Source organism: Phyllopteryx taeniolatus, chromosome 2, assembly GCF_024500385.1.
Source record: "Phyllopteryx taeniolatus isolate TA_2022b chromosome 2, UOR_Ptae_1.2, whole genome shotgun sequence".
Taxonomy (NCBI): domain Eukaryota; kingdom Metazoa; phylum Chordata; class Actinopteri; order Syngnathiformes; family Syngnathidae; genus Phyllopteryx; species Phyllopteryx taeniolatus.
Window position 1 is genome coordinate 392,552 of NC_084503.1, and position 24,144 is coordinate 416,695.

Genomic DNA, 24,144 nt, shown 5'->3' on the forward strand with positions numbered 1-24,144 from the left:
ACAAGATATTTCAGTTGTGGTGTCTCACTCTGAACACTAGGGGGCACTATGTAAAATGAGTACATTCAGTACATAAGAGACAAAGAAGACTGTCGAGTCTGGTGGATATTCAAGCGTGAATTTGGATGTTACCGCTGTGCGTTCACTACAAGATAAAGTGAGTTAGAAGGAATGCAAGACTGCTTGTTGAGAATATCCAAAGCGTAGCGCTCAAGAAACTCGGTGCTTGCCGGAAAGCAACCCACCGCGACTCAAAGGGCGGTCGACCTGAGCTCCGGAGTTCGTCATCCATTTTGGAGACCATGCTTTGCACTCGGTAATATCGGTGCGTCATATTGTAGCGATATCGGTGCGTCCCTACAAAAAATGTATTGAACTCATTTTGGGTTTGGATTTACTTTGTCCAACTTTAACGTCCAGCACTGGCCTTTTTGTAACTCTAGGTGATAAACCATGTCGGCTCTCCTCTCTGAGAATAATCTTTCATGTATCCTGGAGCCGTTTCGTCACGTTTGAATCTAGAAACACGTTTAGCTAAACCTATTAGTTTAGTGTTTCCAGATGTCGCACGTTGTTTTTGTATCCTTGTCAGTGTGTTAATTTATTGTGTTATCTATTTCTGTACGGTGACCCAGCAATGCGTTTCCTTCATGTGTACGCCTGTTTTGCCTAAATTGAGAGAGAGTATAATCTGGAGGGCATTTGATGTGTTCCTGAGCTAGGAGCATGCGTTAAATGCTAAGGAATTTGTTTACCAAAATTGTATGGTCATCAGTTAAAGATTTTAGAAATGATGTGCATACTCCCAGTTTTTCAAATAAAACTAAATGTCCCTGAGTAGTAAAGGGTTGTATAACAGGCTGAATGTGCTTTTGTCATTATTTCCCAGCGAGTCCAAGGATCAAACAGGTTTTCTTCCGTAAAATCTGCCCTTCTACAATTTGGTCGTTTGTGAAAATATTTGGTCGAATGCCAAATGGCATGAATTCCATTTTTGAAGCTTTATGAAGATACAGCATAGTGTCTTAACGGACCCACTCAGCACTTTGCATTTTTGTCCTGGTATGTCAGCCATTATTAGTTGCAGATTGTCTCTGCTCCATGAAAAAGAAAATGAGTCATTTACAAACAAGAAACACATCTGGTGAAAACAGTTGAGCACGAAAAGCATTTTGTGGTCACAACCGGCCCCCAGCAAACTAAATAACCACAGATGAGGAATGCACCAAGAAAAAGCGTTTACAACTCGTGCGCGAAAAAATGTGTTTCTAATCTTTTCAGGCAAGTGATGATGATAGGCGCCAGTTCAAATCCTCGTCTGTTATGGATGAGCCATGTCTTTGGATGGAGGTCAGTACATTTCCATCACACCGTGCGCTGATATCAAGATCAAATCTCGTTGGTCGCTTTAAATGTACGATCGGTAGGTAACGGGATGGGCATGTCCAAGTCACTGGAAATCAAAGAACCTGATCACGTAGGGCTGCAACGATGAATCCACTTCACTCCAATAACTCGACTGCAAAAAAGGTCAAAGCAAAATGTCTGCCTCGAAGCGTCGCAGGAATCGTTTTCCACACTGGCTAATGTTACTGCAGTGGCATGCACCATTCCATGTAGAATTTTTTTCCCCCCACATTTTACGAGGAAGATAAAGTGCAATGTGAACCACAACAGCAATTCCACTGTCGTCAACAAAAGGTAACATGTTTATATTAACTCATTTAACATAGCCCTCTATCGCGAGTTAGAACAAATTGTAATGCCCCCGCAAGTGGTTAAGGATAGACACAACAGCCTGTGCACTTTTGTTAGCTTGATTGAACAAACGGTAAGAAAAGAAATGCGTGATATTCATATTCATACACGAGCTACCGATGGCCATAACTCAAGCCGAGTAACTCGACATGCAGACAGGCTAATGGGTTCGGCAGTTAGCAGCCAGCCAACTCTAAAGTCTTATTCAGCGACGGTCACATCGCTCACCAGACCAGGCCCTGCCTTGTAAAGCCATACACATTCAAAATCACAGATACTACAGTAGAATGAGAGGATGGTGACCCCAAGTGGACAAAAATAACTGCACCTCACATGCACGTTATTGTGTTTGATAATGCAAAGTCTATTTTGATCCCATCAATCGATGGAATACTTGATTCTAAAAATATTCGATAGCTAGAGGACTAAAATCAAGAACCACAAAAACCGCTTTTGAGTTTTTCTCCTTATTAGACTCAATGGTTTGTTAAATCATTTATTTTCTAATAATAAACATTTTGTGCTATGCATTGGGGCGAAATCATTCCAAGGAGGTATGGTAATGTGCATGTGCCACATACAGTATTCTGCAATTGAACTACAAGCCCAATTCCAATGAAGTTGGGATGTTGTGTTAAACATAAATAAAAACAGACTACAATGATTTTCAAATCATGTTCAACCTATATTTCATTGAATACACTACAAAGACAAGATAGTTAATGTTCAAACTGATACATTTGATTGTTTTTACCAAATAATCATTAACTTAGAACTTGATGGCTGTAACATGTTCCAAAAAAGCTGGGACAGGTGGCAAAAAAGACAGAGAACGCTGAGGAATGCTCATCAAACACCTGCTTGGAACATCCCACAGGTGAACAGGCTCATTGGGAACAGGTGATTGCGTCCCTGAATTGCTCAGTCATTCCCAAGCAAAGATGGGCCGAGGTTCACCTCTTTGTGAACAAGTGCGTGAGAAAATAGTCGAACCGTGTAAGGACAATATTCCTCAACGTACAATTGCAAGGAATTGAGGGATTTCATCATCTACGGTCCATAATGTCATCAAAAGGTTCAGAGAATCTGGAGAAATCACTGCATGTAAGTGGCAAGGCCGAAAACCGACATCAATGTGTAAAGGATATCACCACAGGGGCTCAGGAAAATACAGTCAGTAAATACAGTTCGGCACTACAGCTGTAAGTGCTACTTAAAACTCTACTATGCAAAGCAAAAGCCATTTATCAACAACACCCAGAAACGCCGCCGGCTTCTCTGGGCCTGAGCTCATCTAAGATGGACTGATGCAAAATGGAAAAGTGTTCTGTGGTCCGACGAGTCCACATTTCAAATTATTTTTGGAAATTGTGGACGTCGTGTCCTCCGGGCCAAAGAGGAAAAGAACCATCCGGACTGTTATGGACGCACAGTTCAAAAGCCAGCATCTGTGATGGTATGGGGCTGTGTTAGTGCCAATGGCATGGGTAACTTACACATCTGTGAAGGCACCATTAATGCTAAGAGGTACATACAGGTTTTGGATAAACATATGCTGCCATCCAAGCAACATCTTTTTCATGGAAGCCCCTGCTTATTTCGCCAAGACAATGCCAAACCACATTCTGCACATGTTACAACAGCTTGGCTTCGTAGTAAAAGAGTGCGGGTACTAGACTGGCCTGCCTGCAGTCCAGACCTGTCTCCCATTGAAAATGCGTGGCGCATTATGAAGCGTAAAATACGACAACGAAGACTCCGGACTGTTGAACGGCTGAAGCTGTACGTCGAGCAAGAATGGGAAAGAATTCCACCTACAAAGCTTCGGCAATGAGTGTCCTCGGTTCCCAAACGTTTATTAAATGTTGTTCAAAGAAAAGGTGATGTAACACAGTGGTAAACATGACCCCCCGTCCCAGCTTTTTGGGAACGTGTTGCAGCCATCAAATTCTAAGTTCATGATTATTTGCTAAAAACAATAAGGTTTATCAGTTTGAACATTAAATATCTCATGTCTTTGTATTCAATTAATTATAGGTTGACCATGATTTGCAAATCATTATATTCTGTTTTTATTTATGTTTAACACAACGTCCCAACTTCATTGGAATTGGGGTTGTAGATAGCCGTTTCTGTTTTGTGCTTAGCTGGCCTTGTGCTTGTGTTTGTGTGTGTTTTCTGAGTGTTGTCTTGGAAACAACACTTGTGAGGTAAAGGTTCCACAGAGTTCAGTGTTAAACATGAGCCTAAGTCTTACATGTAGCCTGCGGACAATGTTCAATCATCAGACTCATTCCTGCTGTCTACACAAGGGTCATGTTTACCTGCAGGAGAACACTCTCAAATCTATTTTATATAGAAATTAATAGAATGAAAACAAATATTCTCTGTAGTTATTTTGATCGTTGAATATATTTTTTTGCTTTAATCAAGGCTTTTCTTAGCTCCTAATTTTGAATTGTTAATTTTTTGTCACTGGGTTTGGCAGATGAAAAACATGACATGGACCTTTCATAACTAAAGGGTCTTGTTGATTCAGAAAGCTTGATCTTACATTTGTTGCGCTGTTGAATGTGTCCTTGACACATTCTCAAGTTTGTTTTTGGTGTTTGACGGTGACCTGCAACCTTTTCAAACGGTGTAACCTGTTTGAAAGTGCAAGTCATAGCCTCACGTCAACTCTTCATCTGGTGCCTCTGGGCGAGATGCTGCAGTGCTGAACAATCACGATCCTGGAGCAGCCCAATCAAACAGGCTTTGGGCAGTGTGGGTTTTGTCTTCTACTCAGTTGTTTCTCCGACTGCATACCGATTGTTTTTGGGCCACAGTGCTTTTTCAGTCATCAACGTGTAACCATATTATTACTGAGATCAACACAAATTCTACAATTGTTTTCCAGATAGTCCCGAAAAACCTTCTGAACTAATTGCAGCTTGCAAAGAAAGTACAAAGTCAATACCATGTTTCTTTCAGCTAATTCAATTATGGCTGTGAAGCATCGTGGGGAGATGTATTGTTTTGATCGTCATATTTCTTTCTTTTGTTAGAAATCCCGATCAGTGTGACGATGTGGAACTTCAGTTTTTCCTGTGAGTCACAAGGAAATCTAAGATTGCGCATGACTGTTACTTTAAACCGTTAATAATAGTAAAATCGACCTGCCTCGTGTGGCATAAGTTTCACTGAAATGTAGTGGTGCCTTGAGATACGGGTTTAATTTGTTCCATGACTATGCTTGTAACTCATGCCTCGGAAAATTACTGCAATTTGTACACTTGTCCTAACTAATACATTTGAACAGTGAGATCCTATGTTCTATGTTTAACACAACGTCCCAACTTCATTGGAAAAGGGGTTGTATATATATCATACTAGCACACAACCTAGCTTGTTTTAATTAGACTTTACACCGATTTTATCGGGCAGATCGGTATCGGCCGATGTTTAGCATTTTATGCTGATCGGCTTTGTTATAATTCGCCAAGCCATTAACAAGACATTAACTCCCGCCGCCGCGTCCACAGTATATTTGAATCCAAGAGCTAGTTTATTTGTATTTTTAGCCTAGTCTTTTGACGTAGTACTGTAAATATCCATCCATCCATTTTCTGTCGCGCTTCTCCTCACGCGGGTCGCGGGCGTGCCGGAGCCTATCCCGGCTGTCATCGGGCAGGAGGCGGGGCACACCCTGAACTGGTTGCCAGCCAATCGCACGGCCCATATAAACAAACAAACAACCATTCGCACTCACATTCACACCTACGGGCAATTTAGAGTCGTCAATCAACCTACCATGCATGTTTTTGGGATGTGGGAGGAAAGCGGAGTGCCCGGAGAAAAGCCACGCAGGCACGGGGAGAACATGCAAACTCCACACAGGCGGGGCCGGGGATCGAACCCGGGTCCTCAGAACTGTGAGGCTGACGCTCTAACCAGTCGGCCACCGTGCTGCCTGTAAATACCTGACGGTCAAAAAATAATAATACGTCGGCGCTGTGGGACAGACAACACGTAATGCCAGGATCAGACTACAAGACACATTTGCTCTTGCACGATTGCACTGTCAGACTACTGCAATGAAATCTTGTATTCCGATACCACCGCATCCCGTTTTTTACCATCATTGGGCTTTATCTTGTCAACTCAAATGCGACCGGATACACTCGTTAGCGTGGCGACGACAACAAGAGTGGATCGCGCCGACTATTATTAAAACAAAATGGGGGGAAAACGTGTGTTGGTGGTCACCGGTGCTCAGGCCAGGAGAGGACGTTGGTTTAAGGCTCGCTTGAGGGATGTTCACCTACTTTGAATACGATACAGCCCACAAGTGGTCAATAAAATGTTACGTAGCCGAGCAAGCTACTGCTAGCACGAACGGTTGGACGTAAACATGCCGCCGTTCTGTCGAATCGTGCTCTAAAGTTTCGGTGTGGGTGAAGTCATTTCGTTCAAAATAAAGTCATTTCATTACAGTAAGTTAGCACCCATTAATGTTGGTTTGACCTGACTGATTAGAATACACGATGGAGCAATTGAAAAATCTCACGGCACACCAACAAACAAAAAGTGGATACATTAATTACTGTATGTACTTCCTGCCATCTAATAGAAGACCGTTCATTTGGTCTGTCTGTCGCTGTGCATTAGTGGAGTGGTATAAATAGAGGAACAAAGACACATTAGGTATTGTCAATAGAATTTTTGGAGCAATTAAGTACACAAGTATTAACAGTAAATGAACAGGTCATTTAAAGAGACAGATTCCTCCATCTTGTGATCGGATCGCCAAAGATCCCGATGGTGTAAAGCCTAGTTTTAATCTAATAAAGAATGTGGAGAGGAAAAGGCCAGCTTTCTATAAATGAAGGAATTTGACTTCACTTGACCAGCCTGTAAAGAGTTGTGTAATTTCTCTTGTCTAAGATGTTGACATCTTCTTTCATGAGGAACGTGCTCACACTTCCGGGAAGGATGCTGATGTTATCACACGCACTGCTGGCTGAAAATTAAAGACTAACTTTTCACATTTGGTCATGGTTATGCGTGTTAGGTAAATGATGTTTGAATATTTGGCTTCGGTGTGATTTGGCCAAGGTCGGTAGGGAGGAATCTCCCTTAGTACTTAGTGCAAGTCATCATTCCTCTGGCCTTGTTCTCCTTGCTGCTTCATGACAAAGCTTAATGGCATTGTTCATCTTCAGCCACATTGTTAGTCACTCACGCAGACTCCGCGCCATGTCACCGACTCAAGAAAGAATGTAGCAAAATTTGATCACTTGATGCTTGGAGTCACGTCACCATAGTTTGACATGTCGCACCGCACGTCTGTCTCATGATGTTTGTAAAACATTCAGAGAAAATCTAAACAGTGCATTCCACATAGCAGGATGCTGTGCTGGCCAGTGGAGGAACGGGATCATGTGTTTGTCAGGAAGACCAACACATGACTAATCCATGCTTTGTGCCCTAGTGAAGCCAAACACACCTGGAAACATGCTGGAAAGTGCTGTGCGTTCACCCGGAAATGAGACCGGATGAAATGAAGCCACAGGACACCGACGAGGGCACATTGAGAGGATTTTGGACAAACTGTATTTCCGTCAAAGCAAATAGCAACAGGCGGCGATTATTGTCCTGACAATTGTTCTTGACAAGCCAAATGGTCCGTTGTCTCCTTCAATCGTTCATTTTCATGCGGACATGTCTGACACAGCCTGACAAATCACAAAAGAATGGATTGTGTTCAATTGATTGGTGATTCACCACATCTTGAAGCAATTGGAGCACTACCTGGCTGGAACCAGCAGAGGCACTGCTGAACACAACATGACATTGCGAAGTTGAGATAAGACGACGTCCGCAAAGGCAACTACTCAGGGCCGCCCTTACTCGCCTCAATACAACCCTGGTGTCAATACAGAGGTCCGCAACTATCTTAGAGACAGATTCTTGAAAACCATTCAAAGATGAATGAAAAAAACGTCTTTTTTTTGTTGTTTTACAATTTGAGGCTTTGCAAAAAGCAGAGCATATTAGCGTCAAAGTCAAAGTTTTCAGTTTAGAAAAGGGTGTTTTTGTTGAAACCAAGCCATGTTCTTCTGCTGATTACTAAAGAATGGAAAAAGCTAGAGATCTGCATTTATCCTGGTGAAAAAAGAGAAGCTACTCTTTCATTTGGCAGGTTCCGTGCTTATATTGTCACCGAACACAATTTTATGTGGGTCCTGAAAGATCAGTCAAAAGAAAAACACTTCAAAACTGCTGCCCCCTATGGGGAACTCTGCTTTGAAAACGGTTCACGGGGCATTGATTTGAATTCGCTCCTAATTTTCCCGAGAGATAGTCAGTTGGGAAACTTTAGTCCCCCTCCAAAGTGTCTTCCAAATGTCATTTCGACATTATCATTGGCATATACCACGTGCACAAAATATTGCATATTTTTGACCCTAATGTGACCCTTGTTTGTCCTGCACGTGCCTTCCTTTCAGTGCTGACTGATACCAGATATAAATCAATTTGACAATAGCCGAACGCAACAACTATAAATACAAACTATAGGTACAGTGCTGACTGCTACTTATCATAAGGCCTTGTTCAAGTGGTATTATTGAGATTTTGACAGCTGTATTGATATAGTGTACTTAGCGGAAGGTTACTTTGGATGCTGGACATCCATATGACGAAGCAGGCTTCTATGCGTGGACGTTATCACAGGTAGGTAGGCATTGTAAAGCCTCCTGAGGCAGGCGTGTTCATTCTGATTTGCCTTTACAGAGAGGATTGACTTTACAAGGAACGCCCGTACTCATACATTGTTGCCGTATGTCTTTTTCTTACTATATATATATATATATATTTTTTTTTACATTTTTTGTGGGCAGCCTACTGTAAAGACAACGTGATCATCCTTGTCACCATCAAGTTTTTTTAAAGCAGATATTTAAAGAGAAGACTTTTTGGCATATATCCCGGAAGATGGGCTTCAAGAGGTTTTAATATTGACCTGGGTAAGATGTTTGAGATTCTCTTTTGGACCAGCGTTAGTGTCTCGATCCTTTTGGACCAGCATTAGTGTCTGACAGCATAATGACATGGTGTAGCAATATATTCTATCCATTGTGGACATTTACAGTTCTCTTGGTTCGACTCTAGGGCTCTTAGGATGGCAGTGTTATGGGTGTTGTCAAAACTTTGAGAAACAGCAAAGCAATTGAGGACCTTTTAAGGTTACTAGCTTCCTTTTGGCTATATGATGAAATATGTTTTCATATTTGCCAAATACTGCTGCTGTCGCCAAAATGTGTTGTTACTGTTGTCATATCAGCACAAGAAGATTCAAGCACCTATATTGAAGCAAATGATCACATCAGACATGTTCGGGCAGTCGTCATGGAGCCGGAAGCGTTCGTTCCACATTATGCGCTTTGACGTGGGTACCAAGACAACCGAGATCGCTCTTACTTCCATCGAAACCCTTGTGGTATTTTTTTCTGACTGGGAAGCTACAAGCATAATCAAAACTCTAAAACATGTGATACCACCTGACATAGCACATGACTTTGAGTGACATGGCAAAGGAAGGAAGATATGACATTTAGTTTCATGAAAATACAAAGGTGAGAACTTCTCGACCTCTGCATTTTGCATTTTGTGATGCATAAGGTTATGCATCACAAAACTCTTGTTTAGGAATGGTGTTTGTCCATCCATCCATTTTCTGTCGCGCTTCTCCTCACGCGGGTCGCGGGCGTGCCGGAGCCTATCCCGGCTGTCATCGGGCAGGAGGCGGGGTACGCCCTGAACCGGTCGCCAGCCAATCGCAGGGCACATACAAACAAACAACCATTCGCGCTCACATTCACACCTACGGGCAATTTCCAGTCTCCAATGAATGCATGTTTTTGGGATGTGGGAGGAAAGCGGAGTGCCCGGAGAAAACCCACGCAGGCGCGGGGAGAACATGCAAACTCCACGCAGGCGGGGGGCCGGGGATTGAACCCCGGTCCTCAGAACTGTGAGGCTGACGCTCTAACCGGTCGACTACCGTGCCGCCGGAATGCTGTTTGTGTCATTTTTATTTAAGCCATTACTATTTGTTCAGCATGTGTGTACCATCCGTTGTTCATTTGGGAAGTATGGAACAGCTGTGGAATATTGAAAGTCTTAAGAAAATGACCTGTGAAATGTTTTATTTCATATTTATGATTAGGCTGATGAGATCAAACTCTGTATAAGCATGTGCATAAAACTCCGCAATTAGTGAAGAGGAAACACTGGCATGTAAGGCTGAAACAATTAATTTAAAAAAACTCCCAACATTTGATTGCAGTGAAAAAGTGGAAGCAAAATATTTGACATCGTTTTATCGTTACTGAAGACTCCCGCGTCACTCCGTGTAGAAGTTGGCACGATGGCGGCGAATCAGAAGCAAAGAGTGAAAGACAATGTCCAAAGTTTCGGATCGTTTCGCCCTCAAAAAATAAGATAACACATTGCAGTGACTGTACTGCAAACCAGAACTAACAAAAGTGCGACAATTGTACTTGCAGTACGTTTATTATGCCCAAACACAAATTCTTTCATTAAGCCGGCTCACAACAGCTTTATAGTCTTCTTCCCTGACTCCCACCTCACCCACCTCACAAAGTCACAAATATTATCATGCGGACAACAATGATACCTGCACCTCTGTTGTTTTATACTGCAATTGATTGATTCTTCCAATTAATCAAGTGGATAATATGTAGATGTAATCGATTCAAAAATACATATCGCTGCAGCCTTGGTGTGGTATTCTCCTTGAAGCTGTTCATTCAGACTGTATTTTTAAAAAGGAGATCATTGCATTAAAACACACACAAATTCAAAAGCTCCGAAACAGCACATTTATTTCAGTGGCACAGCTTTATTGCATTAGAAGGGCCCACACTATTTCTTAATGTGGATTAGTGTTAATGAAAGTTTCCGTTGAAAGTGACAAGCTACTTTTACAGATATCTCGGGTTTACGGTCATGTGTTTGGTACATTACGAGTGACATCTTTTGTTACTGTTTTAGAACAAGCCCCCATTTGCTCCTGTAGCGCCACGTGCCGAGGTTGTTCCACAAGTATTTCCTTTCCTCTCAGAGGAATAGCTTCTCCTGTCCAGACTAGTCATAACCACGTATTTTTTGTGGGGGGGGCGGGGTGGGAGAAACGAAAAAAATGGCGTTTGTTTATTGTGAATTTACCGGAGCGTCATTCACCATGAGCATACTGATGCACAGTCCACAGGTTTATTTATACTTCTGACATAGCATTCATGTTTTCACAGGTTTTGGCAGAGCTGATGAGCAGCAGAAGCGTTACTGTAAGCCTGTAGTGAAGAAATGAAACGGGGCCTCTCTAGGTGGCGGAGGAAGCACCTGTTGCATAGCAGCGTCATTATCAGCCGTTATCTTGGTGCGCTCTAAAGGACGGCGCGTAGCCCTCTGACGCAGGGTTTCATTGTACTCTTCTGTTAGCTCAGGATGAAGCTGTTTTTACTCTTCTCATTCAGCACTCTTTGAGCTCCGCAGTGTGCTTTTGATGTTTTGTGTTTCCATTTTGCACATGAAATGCATAAAAACATGTTCACTTACACAGAAAGCGGTTGTAAGGGTTTGTGTCATTAGAATCAGAATCTTTATTGTCATTACACAATGTACAGTGAAAAACAACGAGATTGCATTGCTAGGAAAAAAATGAATCTATATACAAAAAAAAGGTGGGGTACACCCTGTGTACACTGGCCGCGAGCCAATCACAGGGCGCACATATAAAAACAACCATTCACACCCACGGACAATTTAGAGTCTTCAGTTAACCTAGCATGCATGTTTTTGGAATGTGGGAAGGAAACACAAGTACCCGGAGAAAACCCCCACAGGCACAAGGAGAACATGCAAACTCCACACAGGATTGAACCCATGATCTCGTAACTTTTGGTTGACTATGGAACCACAAAAACAAGACAATTTAACATTTCAGAAAACAAATGAACAAAACACGAAACACTTAACATTTCAGGAACCACAAAAACAAAACACTTTAACATTTCAGGAAACACAAAAACAAAACACTTTAACGTGTCAGAAAACACAAAAACGAAAGCAGAAACACTTTTACAAATAGATGAACCAAATTCCAATTCCGGACACCAGGAAAGGGAGGGGCCCATTTCACAGACATTCTTGGAAATCGGCAAGACCCGCTCCGCTTCAACACGATTGGCTCCTGCATCGCGGCAAGGGTAGGCTTCGCTGATGGAACGAGATGTCCATCCCAAATAAATAGCCATCCTTGGCTAAACGGACGTCCTGAACGGCGAGTCTGGAGAGGCGTTTGATGCTGTGTATACAATCTATTGTACTTGATTACATTTCTGAAACCGTAAAAAGATAAATTAAGAGTTAAGGAAGAAGCAGGTTGCTAAAGAGAGAGGATGCTGGCGAGAATTCAAGGGAAGGTGTGGATATTAGCTAGGAAGCTGCCGGCTCCATTCATTTTGAACGTAACGAGCGAGGGATCTACCTTGCATACGTTCTGGTCACAAGCCATGCTTTTTCACCCACAGGCACATTATACATTATGAGTATAGTTTAGCATTGATGATACTTTACGTACTATTTATATGGCTTGAGCTGAGGCGACGCGGCGGCACGGCTCGCAAACCCGGAAAAGTGCAGTATTCTGGTCTGGTCGATCGGGAAGGGAACAGTTTCGGCCGCTGGTTTTGACGCGATTCCAAATTATAATCTCCGTTGCACGGCGTCTTCACGTCCCAATTTACATTCAATCCAAATGCAAAAGCAAAAGCTTTCCCCTACGGTGAAAATACTATGCGTACGTAGCGCTCGGCTTCACTGCGACTACGGGGGGGACACGAGGAAAGACTTGTTTACTGTGTCTAAAAATGTTTGCATGAAGCCAAACAAAAGGCGTCACCTAAATACATGACACCCCAGTCACGCTAATAAGCCGCTTGAATGTATTTGAGCGAAAACATGCAGAATATTGCCATTAGTCGTCGCGCTTTGTGAATGCTACTTCAGTAAACAAGCGAGCACGGTTACCATCATATAAAGTGGCGGACCAAATAGCTCAGTGCAAAAAAAAAACCACACCACACCAGAGGAGCTGATATTGCCTTCAGCGTGAGACGTGGTCAGTCATGCTGGATGACACAAGTGCTGCAAAATAAAAACCATCCCTCTGTCCACTTCTTTAATGTTAGTAAGGATACAGTTTTATGCAGAGGTTTACTTATAGAGCGGCACGGTGGGCGACTGGTTAGAGCATCTGCCTCACAGTTCTGAGGACCGGGGTTCCATCCCGGCCCCGCTTGTGTGGAGTTTGCATGTTCTCCCCGTGCCTGGGTGAGTTTTCTCCGGTTTCCTCCCTCATCCCAAAAACATGCATGGTAGGTTAATTGGAAACTCTAAATTGCCCGTAGGTGTGACTGTGAGTGCGAATGGTTGTTTGTTTGTATGTGCCCTGCGATTGGCTGGCAACCCGTTCAGGGCGTGCCCCGCCTCCTGCCCGATGACAGCCGGGATAGGCTCCGGCACGCCCGCGACCCGCGTGAGGAGAAGCGGCTCACAAAATGGACGGACGGACGGACGGATGGATGGACTGATCGGCTGCTGATCCAAAACAGATGGTTGCAGCTTGATTAAATCAATATATGGCATCTGTTTGGGATTCCAAACGCTTCGTTTGGATTTATTATCTCTAGCTTCTAACAACTCAATTTCTTACAGATTTGTACATAAATTGTTAAGCAAATTATGCAGCGGTTAAGTTCAGTTGCAGTCAGTAGCACAGCGTGCACTCTACCTCCTTATCTTTACCGTATAGTCCATCTGTGAAAGGACATTTCAGATAGATGAATTTAAGACGTGACTGTGAGTGTAAATGGTTGTGCCCTGCGATCGGCTGGTGACCAGTCCGGGGTGTACCCCACCTCTCGCCCAAAGTCAGCTGGGATAGGCTCCAGGTCACCCGCGACCTTAATGAGGACAAGACAAAGTCTTAGACAAAGACCTCATAGTTCGAATCAAAAAGCCATGGACTGTTCTTACATTCAGGCGGCACGGTGGCCGACTGGTTAGAGCGTCTGCCTCACAGTTCTGAGGACCCGGGTTCAATCCCCAGCCCCACCTGTGTGGAGTTTGCATGTTCTCCCCGTGCTTGCGTGGCTTTTCTCCGGGCACTGCGGTTTCCTCCCACATCCCCAAAACATGCATTCATTGGAGACTCTAATTTGCCCGTAGTGCGAATGGTTGTTTGTTTGTTTATATGGGCCGTGCGATTGGCTGGCAACCAGTTCAGGGCGTGCCCCGCCTCCTGCCCGATGACAGCCGGGATAGGCTCCGGCACGCCCGCGACCCGCGTGAGGAGAAGCGGCTCAGCGAATGGACGGATGGATGGATGTTCCTACATTAGTGCGCTAGACTTTGAATAACCTCATACTGAGAGAATAGAAGTAAAAAAGAAAATGTTTAAACAAACCAAACACGAGACTTGTGCAACCATGTGTGCGTTCCTCTTCCAACTGGGAATATAGCTGTATATATGGCAATGAAGCCATCACATTCAAACTGTTAACCCGGATACAGTCAAGTTTAGTGAAGGCAGGCAAACCAAACGACCCATGACATGTTGCTTCACATCGATTCGGTCATTTTTTTGGGAATGATTAAATACTGCACAACAGATTAGAGATTTTTCCGGATTATACTTGTTTCAATATCAATGTCGCCCGGAGAGTCTGCACTTTATGGTAACAGACCTGTGACACTGCATGGCTTCTGAGTTGGAATTGTTCTGTGCTGCAGGCTACGTACTGTAGTTCAACTGCTTACCCGAACTGCGATTAAACTTTGTGAGTCATAGCTCAGTTGAAGTTGTATGAGGTTAAGCAATGCCAAAAAATCGTAATCTGATATTTTGAGTCTTCATATGAAATGTTTGGTTTTTGGAATAGATGGCGTTCTCGAACCAGTTTTTGAAATAAACTCAATCTGGTGGATCAGCAACTTTTCAGTTCGGGTTTAAAAGATGGATTTTTCAGGGAACTGACTTTGGACTATTGTGGGGGTGGCGGGCTCACATTTCTGCTTTCAAGTCGGATGCATGTTTTCAGTCTAAGATGAGTTTGAAAGAAATTCCCATATTGAGCTTGTTTCTGGACAATGCTTGGCTGCAAAAGCTCTGCTTTTACAATACAATAATAATTTATTTATTTATTTATTTATTCTGACATTGCAGTTCCTTCACATATGGCATTTATGAAGCTGAAATTGCACGCAGCGGAGTTTTTCAACTTTTCTAGAGGACGACTGCATTTTTGGACGACTTCACTTTTTTTGCTATTAGATCTGTGATTCAGACCATCATGGCCATCTAAAAATATCTAGCCCTAAAATAAACCATGTGCTCACCATTGCGTAAGAGATCAGCAAAGTGGAACCGGGATTGTTGATAACAGCGGGGCGCTAACATGAGCAACGGTGGGGTTTTTTTCCCCCCCCACTTTTTGGGGAAACAATTCATGATGGAGCTAAGCGTAACAGACTGCACACAATGTTTCCAATGAGGTTTGCTGACTTATTTGTTCCTGCTATTTGTCTTGTTGACCTTGAGCAAGGGACCTAGTTGAGGAAGGTGAGGGATGAAATTTGGCCTATCGAGCCTGTTGCCCTGACCTCTGGTTGTTTTGTTTGCTACCTCATCCTGTCGACATGATAATATGGCAGTTCGAGACAGACAGCACGCTGTTGACCTTTTCACCCCGTCTGGCCTCTGACACCTCGCGCTTCACTTTCCGTCATTGTGTTTGTCTTCCTGCCGTGCGACTGTTCCAAATGATTTCTGGAAAGTACAAGGTAGAAAGAAGAGGATGATGGAAGTACATCGTGGAGCGCACTTTTTCCTGATCCGATATTGCTGTACATTCGGGCGGCATTTGTTTACCAGGGCTATTTTTTACAATGACAATGGCGCCTCAAAGCTTTACAAATGTCTTATAACCTTTTTCACACTTAGAGATCTCAATTACTTTCTTTATCATTTATTCCTGAATTTCATTAGATCATGCCTGATGTCTAGCTTTTGAGGATCTTTGGTCTATCTCCTTCACTTTGTCAGGCAGGTCCTGTATACGTGATTTTTTTGGGGGGGGGGATTGAGAACGTGTGGCAATATCATACAGAGCCATATAGGATGGTAGGTTTTTTTTCTCCCTTAATGATTAAAACCTTGATTGGAAAAACTGCATTTTGTGTTTACTTGTGTTGCCTTTGTCTAATATTTAACATGTTTTTTGATGATGGGAAACATTTAAGTGTGACAAACATTCCAAAAAAAGAAATCAGGACGGGGGCAAACACTTCACACCACTGTAGCGTCCAGGCAGGTGGAGTCGGCGCCATGCCGGCCGTGTGGAGATACTTTAATGTGAATACAACTCCGCTGTGTATTTTCAAGAAGCACTTTGCACTCCCTTTATTTTTGGAGTTAACACACAGAGGTAACATGGCATCTGTATTCCTACTTGTATATCCACCAGACTATGTTCGTCTTCATCTCTTGACTCTTCTTCATCTCCCATCTGATGTGTGTACTTCTTTCACAAAGTGCCCCCTTGTTTACATTTTGAAACACCACGTAACTGACATGACTTGTTCCAGGCAAAATTGAAACGTGAAAACAACTTTCAACTTCCTGAAACAAAACGTAATCAACTTCAACTGAATAAAACACACATTTGAAAGTATAACATCACTTTGAGGAAAGGAAGACTCGTTCAGGCAGTTCTCCAAATAAGAGACACACTGACACAAAAGAGAGCTAAACACTGTCTATGAAAACGCTAACGTGTTCCACCAAACCTTGCAGTTACATCTACTTTAAGTCCACTAGCTTAATGCTAACGTACCATGGGAAATACCATAGACAGGCTAACAGAAAAGAGCACGGATGTTATGGTAATTATAAATCTTTAAACAACTACGATAAAACATGCATATATTCTCTTTGCTCAGTGTGAACAATGACTATTACCGGAGTCAAACCTTCTCTGTCTCCTCGATTATTCCTAAGGTGAACGCTCCTACGTAGTATCAAAGATCTCGGTAGTACAGCACAAGTGCAAAGGACGAAACGTGATATTATACTACCAAGAACACTGTTTGATGGAGCTTTTGTGGTTGAAAGCTTGTGTGAAACGTCATCTTTATTTATCCCCCTAACAAATCTATTTCCTGCCGTGTTTAAGCTCCATCAGAGAAAGACAAAGCCTTGTGACACTGGTCATCCCCACCCCAGTTATATTTGGAATGGATCGACCTTCCCAGTAGGAGTTCTGTCACAGCAGGAGAATGTAACTCCCCCTGCTGCATTTTTATTTTCAATCAACGCTGGCCCTCGCGTACCCCACTGTGCCGATGCTTAATAGGTCAGACGGCAGATCTTGTGTCACCGGCTGAGGTGGTGAATAGTGCAGTCGGGTGGGAGTCGGTCATGCTCGGCCGCAGCGCATGGTGTGATGCGGCTACTTTAACTGGAGGGCGACGGTTTTCTCGACTTTGACATCAATACGGCAAACGTGTGCCGGAGTTCCATTGTCACTTGACTAGAGGCTAATTTGAGAACACGAGGTTCCCCGTCTTGTCGGCGTGTGTTTTTGCGCGCGCTGCGCAAAGGCTATGTTCTACGTGCTGATCTTCGCACCTGTTGTACTGACGTAGATTTCCTTGCTTTCCTCGAGCTAATTGACAGCCTTTCCCTCCCGTGTCCAGTAGATTCCCCAGCTTCAGGTGGATATTGGATATTGGTGGACGGACGGAGCAGTAAATGAGACATCAGATGTACCGCTGAGCAAAGCCCTTAAGTCCTTCTTCTCCGAATAGGCCACCTCTCGACCTTTACTTATGCCGGTCAGCTTCCAGGTGTGCATTTGTTTTACTGCAATAGGATGATAGCTGCCTGGTTTCCTTGAATTGTCCTTTTAACTCGTTCATTGCTATCTGTAAATCAAGTCCGTGCGCTTCGCTTCCGCCTCCTTTCCTGGCATCGATGACGTAAGCGCGTTGCGCTCAGCACAGAAAATTCCTCAATTCCTTTTTTCCGACCGGAAGTCCTCGAAAAACTCGAGTGGACGTTGCGGCCGTACTATAATTGTAAGATCCTTTCAAAGGCCGCTCGCAATAAGCAATCCATGCCGTGCTTACGCCCACTTGACACCTAAAGCCCGGTCGGTACATTTGACTGCACTTTTCCTCAGACACGCTTGACCCGGTCACAATTAGACATGCACTTGCAGCTCATTCCTCCCTACCAGATGGTTATTATAAAGTGCGGGCACATGCGCACGCATTGATGCTCCTGTAATTAATCAGATTGCGATTCATGATTCTGGCAGCGCGCGCAACGACCAGAAATAATCCTGTTAAAAGGCGATGGCATGCTCGGTCATGCACGGGGTGACGTTAGCTAGAAGGCTACCCATTATGTTTTGCTGAACTATACCCAAAGACAACCCAAGCAAACATTTGATGCATACATTTGAAAACAAATGCTTTCCACAAACCCGATGAAGGTTTGGCTCCCAGTCTGTCTCTTTAGCAGTGCCTACTGTATCACCGGGAAGTCTCGGGATCTTCTCTGTCCAAGTGTTTACAACCTCCACTTGATTATTTTTTCAAATTTATGGATATATTTTTTGAAGGAAATCAGAAAAAAATACTGAACCTCGTGGGGACGTATCTGGCGGTGCAACCCCAAATACGACAACAGCGGTCGTAAACTTGGATGAGTTTGAAACCGTCATGAAATAAACAGAATAATAAGTAATCATTTGGAGTAAAGAGTTCCACGCGATGCATGTGTCATGATCAGTGCATTTGCGCCCCTGACCAGTTATTAATAATAACCACCCCCAATTAGCAGAATGCAGTGTTATGCAATGAAGTGAAGTTCCACCCAAAGTGGCGAAACCGAGATGCTTGAAAAGAGGGAATGGGAATCCCGGCCAAATCCAGCAGGCTTTGAATTGCCTCGTGTGAGACCCCCACCCAACTTTCTGGTTACAATTGTATTCATTCATTCATTATTAATTAGCTATTTATTTCCAGAATGTGCTTGATGTTGACGTTCAGATTTGGATGATGCCATATAAAAAATATATGATCATTGAGAGAAAAAAAAGAGCTAATAATCAGGATTGCTTTTTAGCATGTTATTGCAATAGATTCAGAATTGCAAAAACGTCATAGATGAATTTGTTGCACCAATGAATTCGTTATTTTTTTTATACATCGGCAATTTCACGGACAGTGAAAGCAAAACATACGTGAGAAGAAACTCATAGGGTCGATCTGTGTGTTTGTGTCCGTTTGGTCTCCTGCTGTGTCGTCATAGCTCATCCTCCTCATTGTTTTCAGTTCTTAAACATCATCTTACTTAACACGATGAGCCCCAAAAGATCGTGTTTATGCGCATAGTGCAGTGTTTGACTGAATGGAACATTGCCTGTTTCAAGAAATAGCATAAGCCCGTTTTTTTTGTGTGTTTACAGGCACTTGTGCGTCATAAAACTTGGCCATCAACACCATTTGTGTTTTTTGCAAAGGTCGAAAAGAGCCACCTGAATTTGAGACACTTGACACCGTCCAAATAGTTGATTCGTGAGCAAGTCAGCACCTTTATGTAGCTCAGGCTTAGCTGTTTATCACCAATTTGAAACGAGGGGTGATTCATATTTTTTTGCCTCAGCTATCTGTAATACGTACATGTAATCACCTTTATGAAATTGAAACTTTTTGGCTTCTGATTAAAATGCTGCTTCCTTGGAGATCCTCAGGCCGGCTTTACAGGAAGCACTGGCTTGATATTGCGCCACTGGACTCCCCTTTTCACCAGTTCGGTCAGGTTGGATGGTGAACGTCGGTGGACAGCCATTTTCAGGTCTCTCCAGAGATGCTCTATTGGGTATAAGTCAGGGCTCTGGCAGGCCATTCAAAAATCCTCACGGAGTTGTTCTGAAGGCACTCCTTCGGGATTTTAGCTGTGTGCTTAGGATCATTGTCTTTTTTGAAGGTGAACCTTCGGCCCAGTCCGAGTTCCTGAGCACTCTGGAGAAGGTTTTCATCCAGGATCGTCCTGTCCCTGCAGCTGAAAAGCACCCGCACAGCATGATGCTGGTCACTGTTGGGACTGTATTGGACAGGTGATGAGCAGTGCCTGCTTTTCTCCACACATACCGCTAAGAATTCAGGCCAAAAAGTCTCTTGGTCTCATCAGACCAGAGAATCTTATTTCTCGCCATCTTGCAGTCCTTCAGGTGTTTTTTTTTAGCAAACTCCATGCGTGCTTCCATGCGTCTCGCACTGAGGAGAGGCTTCCGTCGGGCCACTCTGCCATAAAGCCCCGACTGGTGGAGGGCGGCAGTGATGGTTGACTTTCTAGAACTTTCTCCCATCTCCCGACTCCATCTCTGGAGCTCAACCGCAGTGATCTTTGGGTTCTTCGTTACCTCTCCCCCAATCGCTCAATTTGGCCAGACGGGCAGCTCTCGGAAGGGTTCTGGTCTTCCGTTTAAGGATTATGGAGGCCGCTGTGCTCTTCGCTCTTTTTCTGTCAATATGGGGTGCTGTGTGTACATGGAGGAAAAAAATGAACTTCAATGATTGAAGGAAATGGCTGCGACACAAGAAAGAATGACAAATTGAAGGGGGTCTGAATACTTTCCGTACCCACGGTCTGCCTCACGCGTCCATACACTGCACCCTTCAAAATTCATGCACACAGCATCTGATATCAACTGTGATCTTCTGAGGTATGTGGTCTGCGCACTGTCGATCTCTGCTTTTTGACAACAATGAATGCCATAGTTGGAATAGTTTAGGATGGGATCACAGTTATTGTCCTTGTCGTTGTTGTGTTTCTGCGCGCGTGCTGACACACCTACACGCACAGCACCACAATACAGGTTAAACACATTTCCTGTAAGCTATTGTATCTGCTTGGATATGCTGGCATCCTGGTCAAAACCTTCGCGTTGAAGAAACCCGCTTTCCCCCCAGCAATTTCCGCTCTCAATCCTCGTTCCTTCCTTTTTACATCCTCCTCTTGTCTCTCCTTTTCCTTTGTCCCAGAGCTTTCGCTATTGTAGTGGTGCAACAGGACCACACCAAACTGATCCAAAGACCTTCCCCAACCAGTTAGCTCAAATTTGGAAGCAAACAATTGTACAAAATGTCCATAATTAAGATTAAATACAGTACAATACCTTGAAATGTTTGTGAGGTATTAGTCGACTTGGGATTTTGTACGCTTTCAAAACAAAATTTCCTGTGATGAGTGAGGGTTGTCACATTCATAAAACCTTTTTTAAGTATAAGCTGATCTTAACCAGTCTAGAAACAAGACACTTACAATGATAGAGTAAGAACTGTCGGGCCACTGATGTACCTCATAAATCTCTTTTTTTTTTTTTTTTTTTTTTTACATTAGCTGTCACACAAGTGTCAAAGCCACCACAAATGTAATGTAAAATGTTTCAAAAGAGAGTCAAGATGTAGTTACTTCAGCTTCTCGCCAACTGCATGGTTAGCAGCCGCCATATGCTTGTCACTTGTGATCACTTGTGTTATGTACATGTGTATAACAATCTACACAGATATTCTTTTTACAGAGCACAAACGGATGGAATTCCAATGTACAATACCGAGCATAGAATATCCAAATTTTAGTCATAAAAACTCTGATCAAGCAAACTAGAATGGAACAAAGCTAAGAGGATGCAGCGATACACATACGAGTATCGGTGCCTGTACCGTACGTCTATATTCATGCTCGTACTCCTAAAAAAATTCTCCAACGATACTACCGACTGCCAATTCTGCCCCGCAAAATGGATGAGGAACTCCGCGAGTTGCGTCGGCCGGCTTGGCTTTGCCCCCGTAGGCTGTGGCCAAGCCAGCTGTGCTCCTGTCAAGAAGTGGAGTAAAGAGAAGGAAGGGATAGTGTGGTAACATATCATTTCAAAATTGTATTTTATAACTGAGATAACAGGCTGAGATAAAAGGCCTTTTCTTACAGGCTAAATTTCAGTGAAATGTGTGGCAAGACTCAAGAGAAAAATGGCCACTCATTGACTGCGTTATATTTCAGTGAAACTTAGGGCATGTTCAAGAACTATTTGGTTTTTTGATTCAAATTTTGACACATTTTCGTCAAAGTTGCAAGACATACAGTAATGGCATTATCAAGTATCGGTACTCTTTATCAGCGAGTACTCAGTTGCAAGTACTTGTACTCATACGCAGTCTGGAAAACAAAATTGTATTTTTACATCCCGTGTAAAAATAGCCGACACTTACCGAGTTATCGACAAGACTATTATATCTGACAGGTTTGGCACTGCAAGCACTCTAATGCTGGACAAGTTGTCTTTATTCCTTTCAAAGTGGAAATTCGTCTTCTCTTACCACCATCCTCCTTTCTTGAAAAGGTGGAAAAGGCAAAAAAAACCACAGGCCGACTTCATCGTTGGATGCCGGCTGAAATGCGGTCAAGCGTGGTGTTCCGATGGCTGGCTTGAGACACGCAATTATGTCACGCATTATGACACGTTAGCATTTTTTACCTGAAAACGTACAAGCTTTCAGGCTCTACTCTGAGGGGTCCGCTCCGACTGCTGCGTAAAAGATGAATTCGAAGTTGTGTCCCTCGACTTTTCTCAACGTTGACTCTATAGTATCTGTTATTAGTTGTTCACAGAGACATCAATGTGTCACCAGATGTTTGGCACAAACCTCCATATACACTCCAACCAACTTGCTCTCTTCCTCCTGCAGTCGAGCTTTCTCCAGAGAGCAGTCTAAACATGGTTTCAGAGCCAGACCGGTTGAGCCTCCAGCAAAAACACAACAAGAGCAGACACAAACACTTCACGCCGAATGCCTGTCTAGCTCCCATATTTTGGCATCACTCCTCTCTTACGTCTTCAAAGTTTGGCCAGCCTAAAAGTCATTTGTTTGCCATCGTTATTTATGGACAATAGGTCAGTTGCTTTCGTGTCAGAGGGCACATCATAACCGTGTTAATCAAGAATACGTGTATACGAACCATACACTTAGACCAGGTGTCATTGTCCCCAAATGACTGTCATGACAGTTGTAAAACTTAGGATTTGTCTTCTTTCTGTGGAAGAATGAAAGACCTATTCTGGAACGGCTTGACAAGATAGTATTTTAGAGTTAAGCCTCCTGCCCAAGACAAAATAATACAAGTGTATTCAAAAGAACTTGGGTATTGTTTCTTTTCTTAATTGTCATGACAGGATTTTGTAAACATCTTTTTTTTTTTTTTTTTTTTTTTCTGTCCTTGCTCCTGTAACGCTGCTTCCTGCTGTTTATGCGGATGTCTGTCACTGGAATGCAGACTTTTAATCGAACAGGGTTTTTTGCTCTCTCATGATGAGACGGTTAGCAAAAGCATTTCATCCTGATATGTCACTTCCAGCTTTGATGAGTACATATAATTGCAACACTCAAACAGCACATCCTGTTTGCATTGTCCAAATTGCCAATGACTGGTAAACATGCTGTAAAGAATTGGTACGGGTACCGTCTCAAAGGACATACCGTAAGAATCGGCAAGCTCTGTATATATGTGACTAAAGCGCTTGATCAGTTTGTTTCTGCACGCCACAAATGCGTCATTTGCAGCTGTGAATTCACTGAATTTCCATTACATTTTCCAGTCATAGTATTTTCTAACTTTTGCAGTTCTGCCAGCCAGGAGGTTGGAAGCTGTCCAGGGAGAGGAAAGCGCCCACCTTCTTCACCGTCGTGCTGACGGATATCGAGTCAGACAGACACTACTGCTCTTGCCTCACTTTCTATGAGGCTGAGGTCAATCTGCAGGTAGGATTGCATACGTGCGGCTATCAAACAGTCCTACATACATCCAGGTTGTCAACAAACGAGGCTTTCCCCCCCCCCCCATGGTCTTCCAGTTCTTTCGGTGGTCTTGAGCTTTTTAATAATGGACCAAGTTTTGGCTCTCTAATAGATTTATGTTGTTTTGTCAACCAAATGAAGTCCTCCTTCTCTTCGCATTGGACTTCAAATGTGCTAGTTCCAAATCTCTGTGGGATGCACACTGAAGAAGATCCTGATTTACTTTGAGCCCACCCCTTAGTTTACCCTTGAACTGCCCCCCGAGCCTCATTGATCCTCATCTAATGAAACCTCGCTCGTCACCCTCTTATAGATTGCCACGATAGTAAAATTAATTTTGAGTCTGAATGTGTCGCCCTCATAACTCTTAAAAGCCATCAGGGATATTTTGGT

General features: G+C 43.3%; 1 protein-coding gene across 6 annotated transcripts in view; it reads left to right on the plus strand.

Annotated features, from left to right (window-relative positions):
* Positions 1-24,144, plus strand: part of sbf2 (SET binding factor 2) — a 104,256-nt gene that overhangs the window by 20,797 nt on the left and 59,315 nt on the right. For 4 of the 6 annotated variants that reach the window (XM_061750329.1, XM_061750338.1, XM_061750348.1 and 1 more), the window contains exon 3: positions 23,578-23,715. In XM_061750329.1, the coding sequence (XP_061606313.1) occupies positions 23,578-23,715 (138 nt within the window). Of the gene's footprint in view, positions 1-23,577; positions 23,716-24,144 lie in introns of those variants that run through there. The other 2 variants (XM_061750377.1, XM_061750394.1) reach the window with 1 other exon arrangement.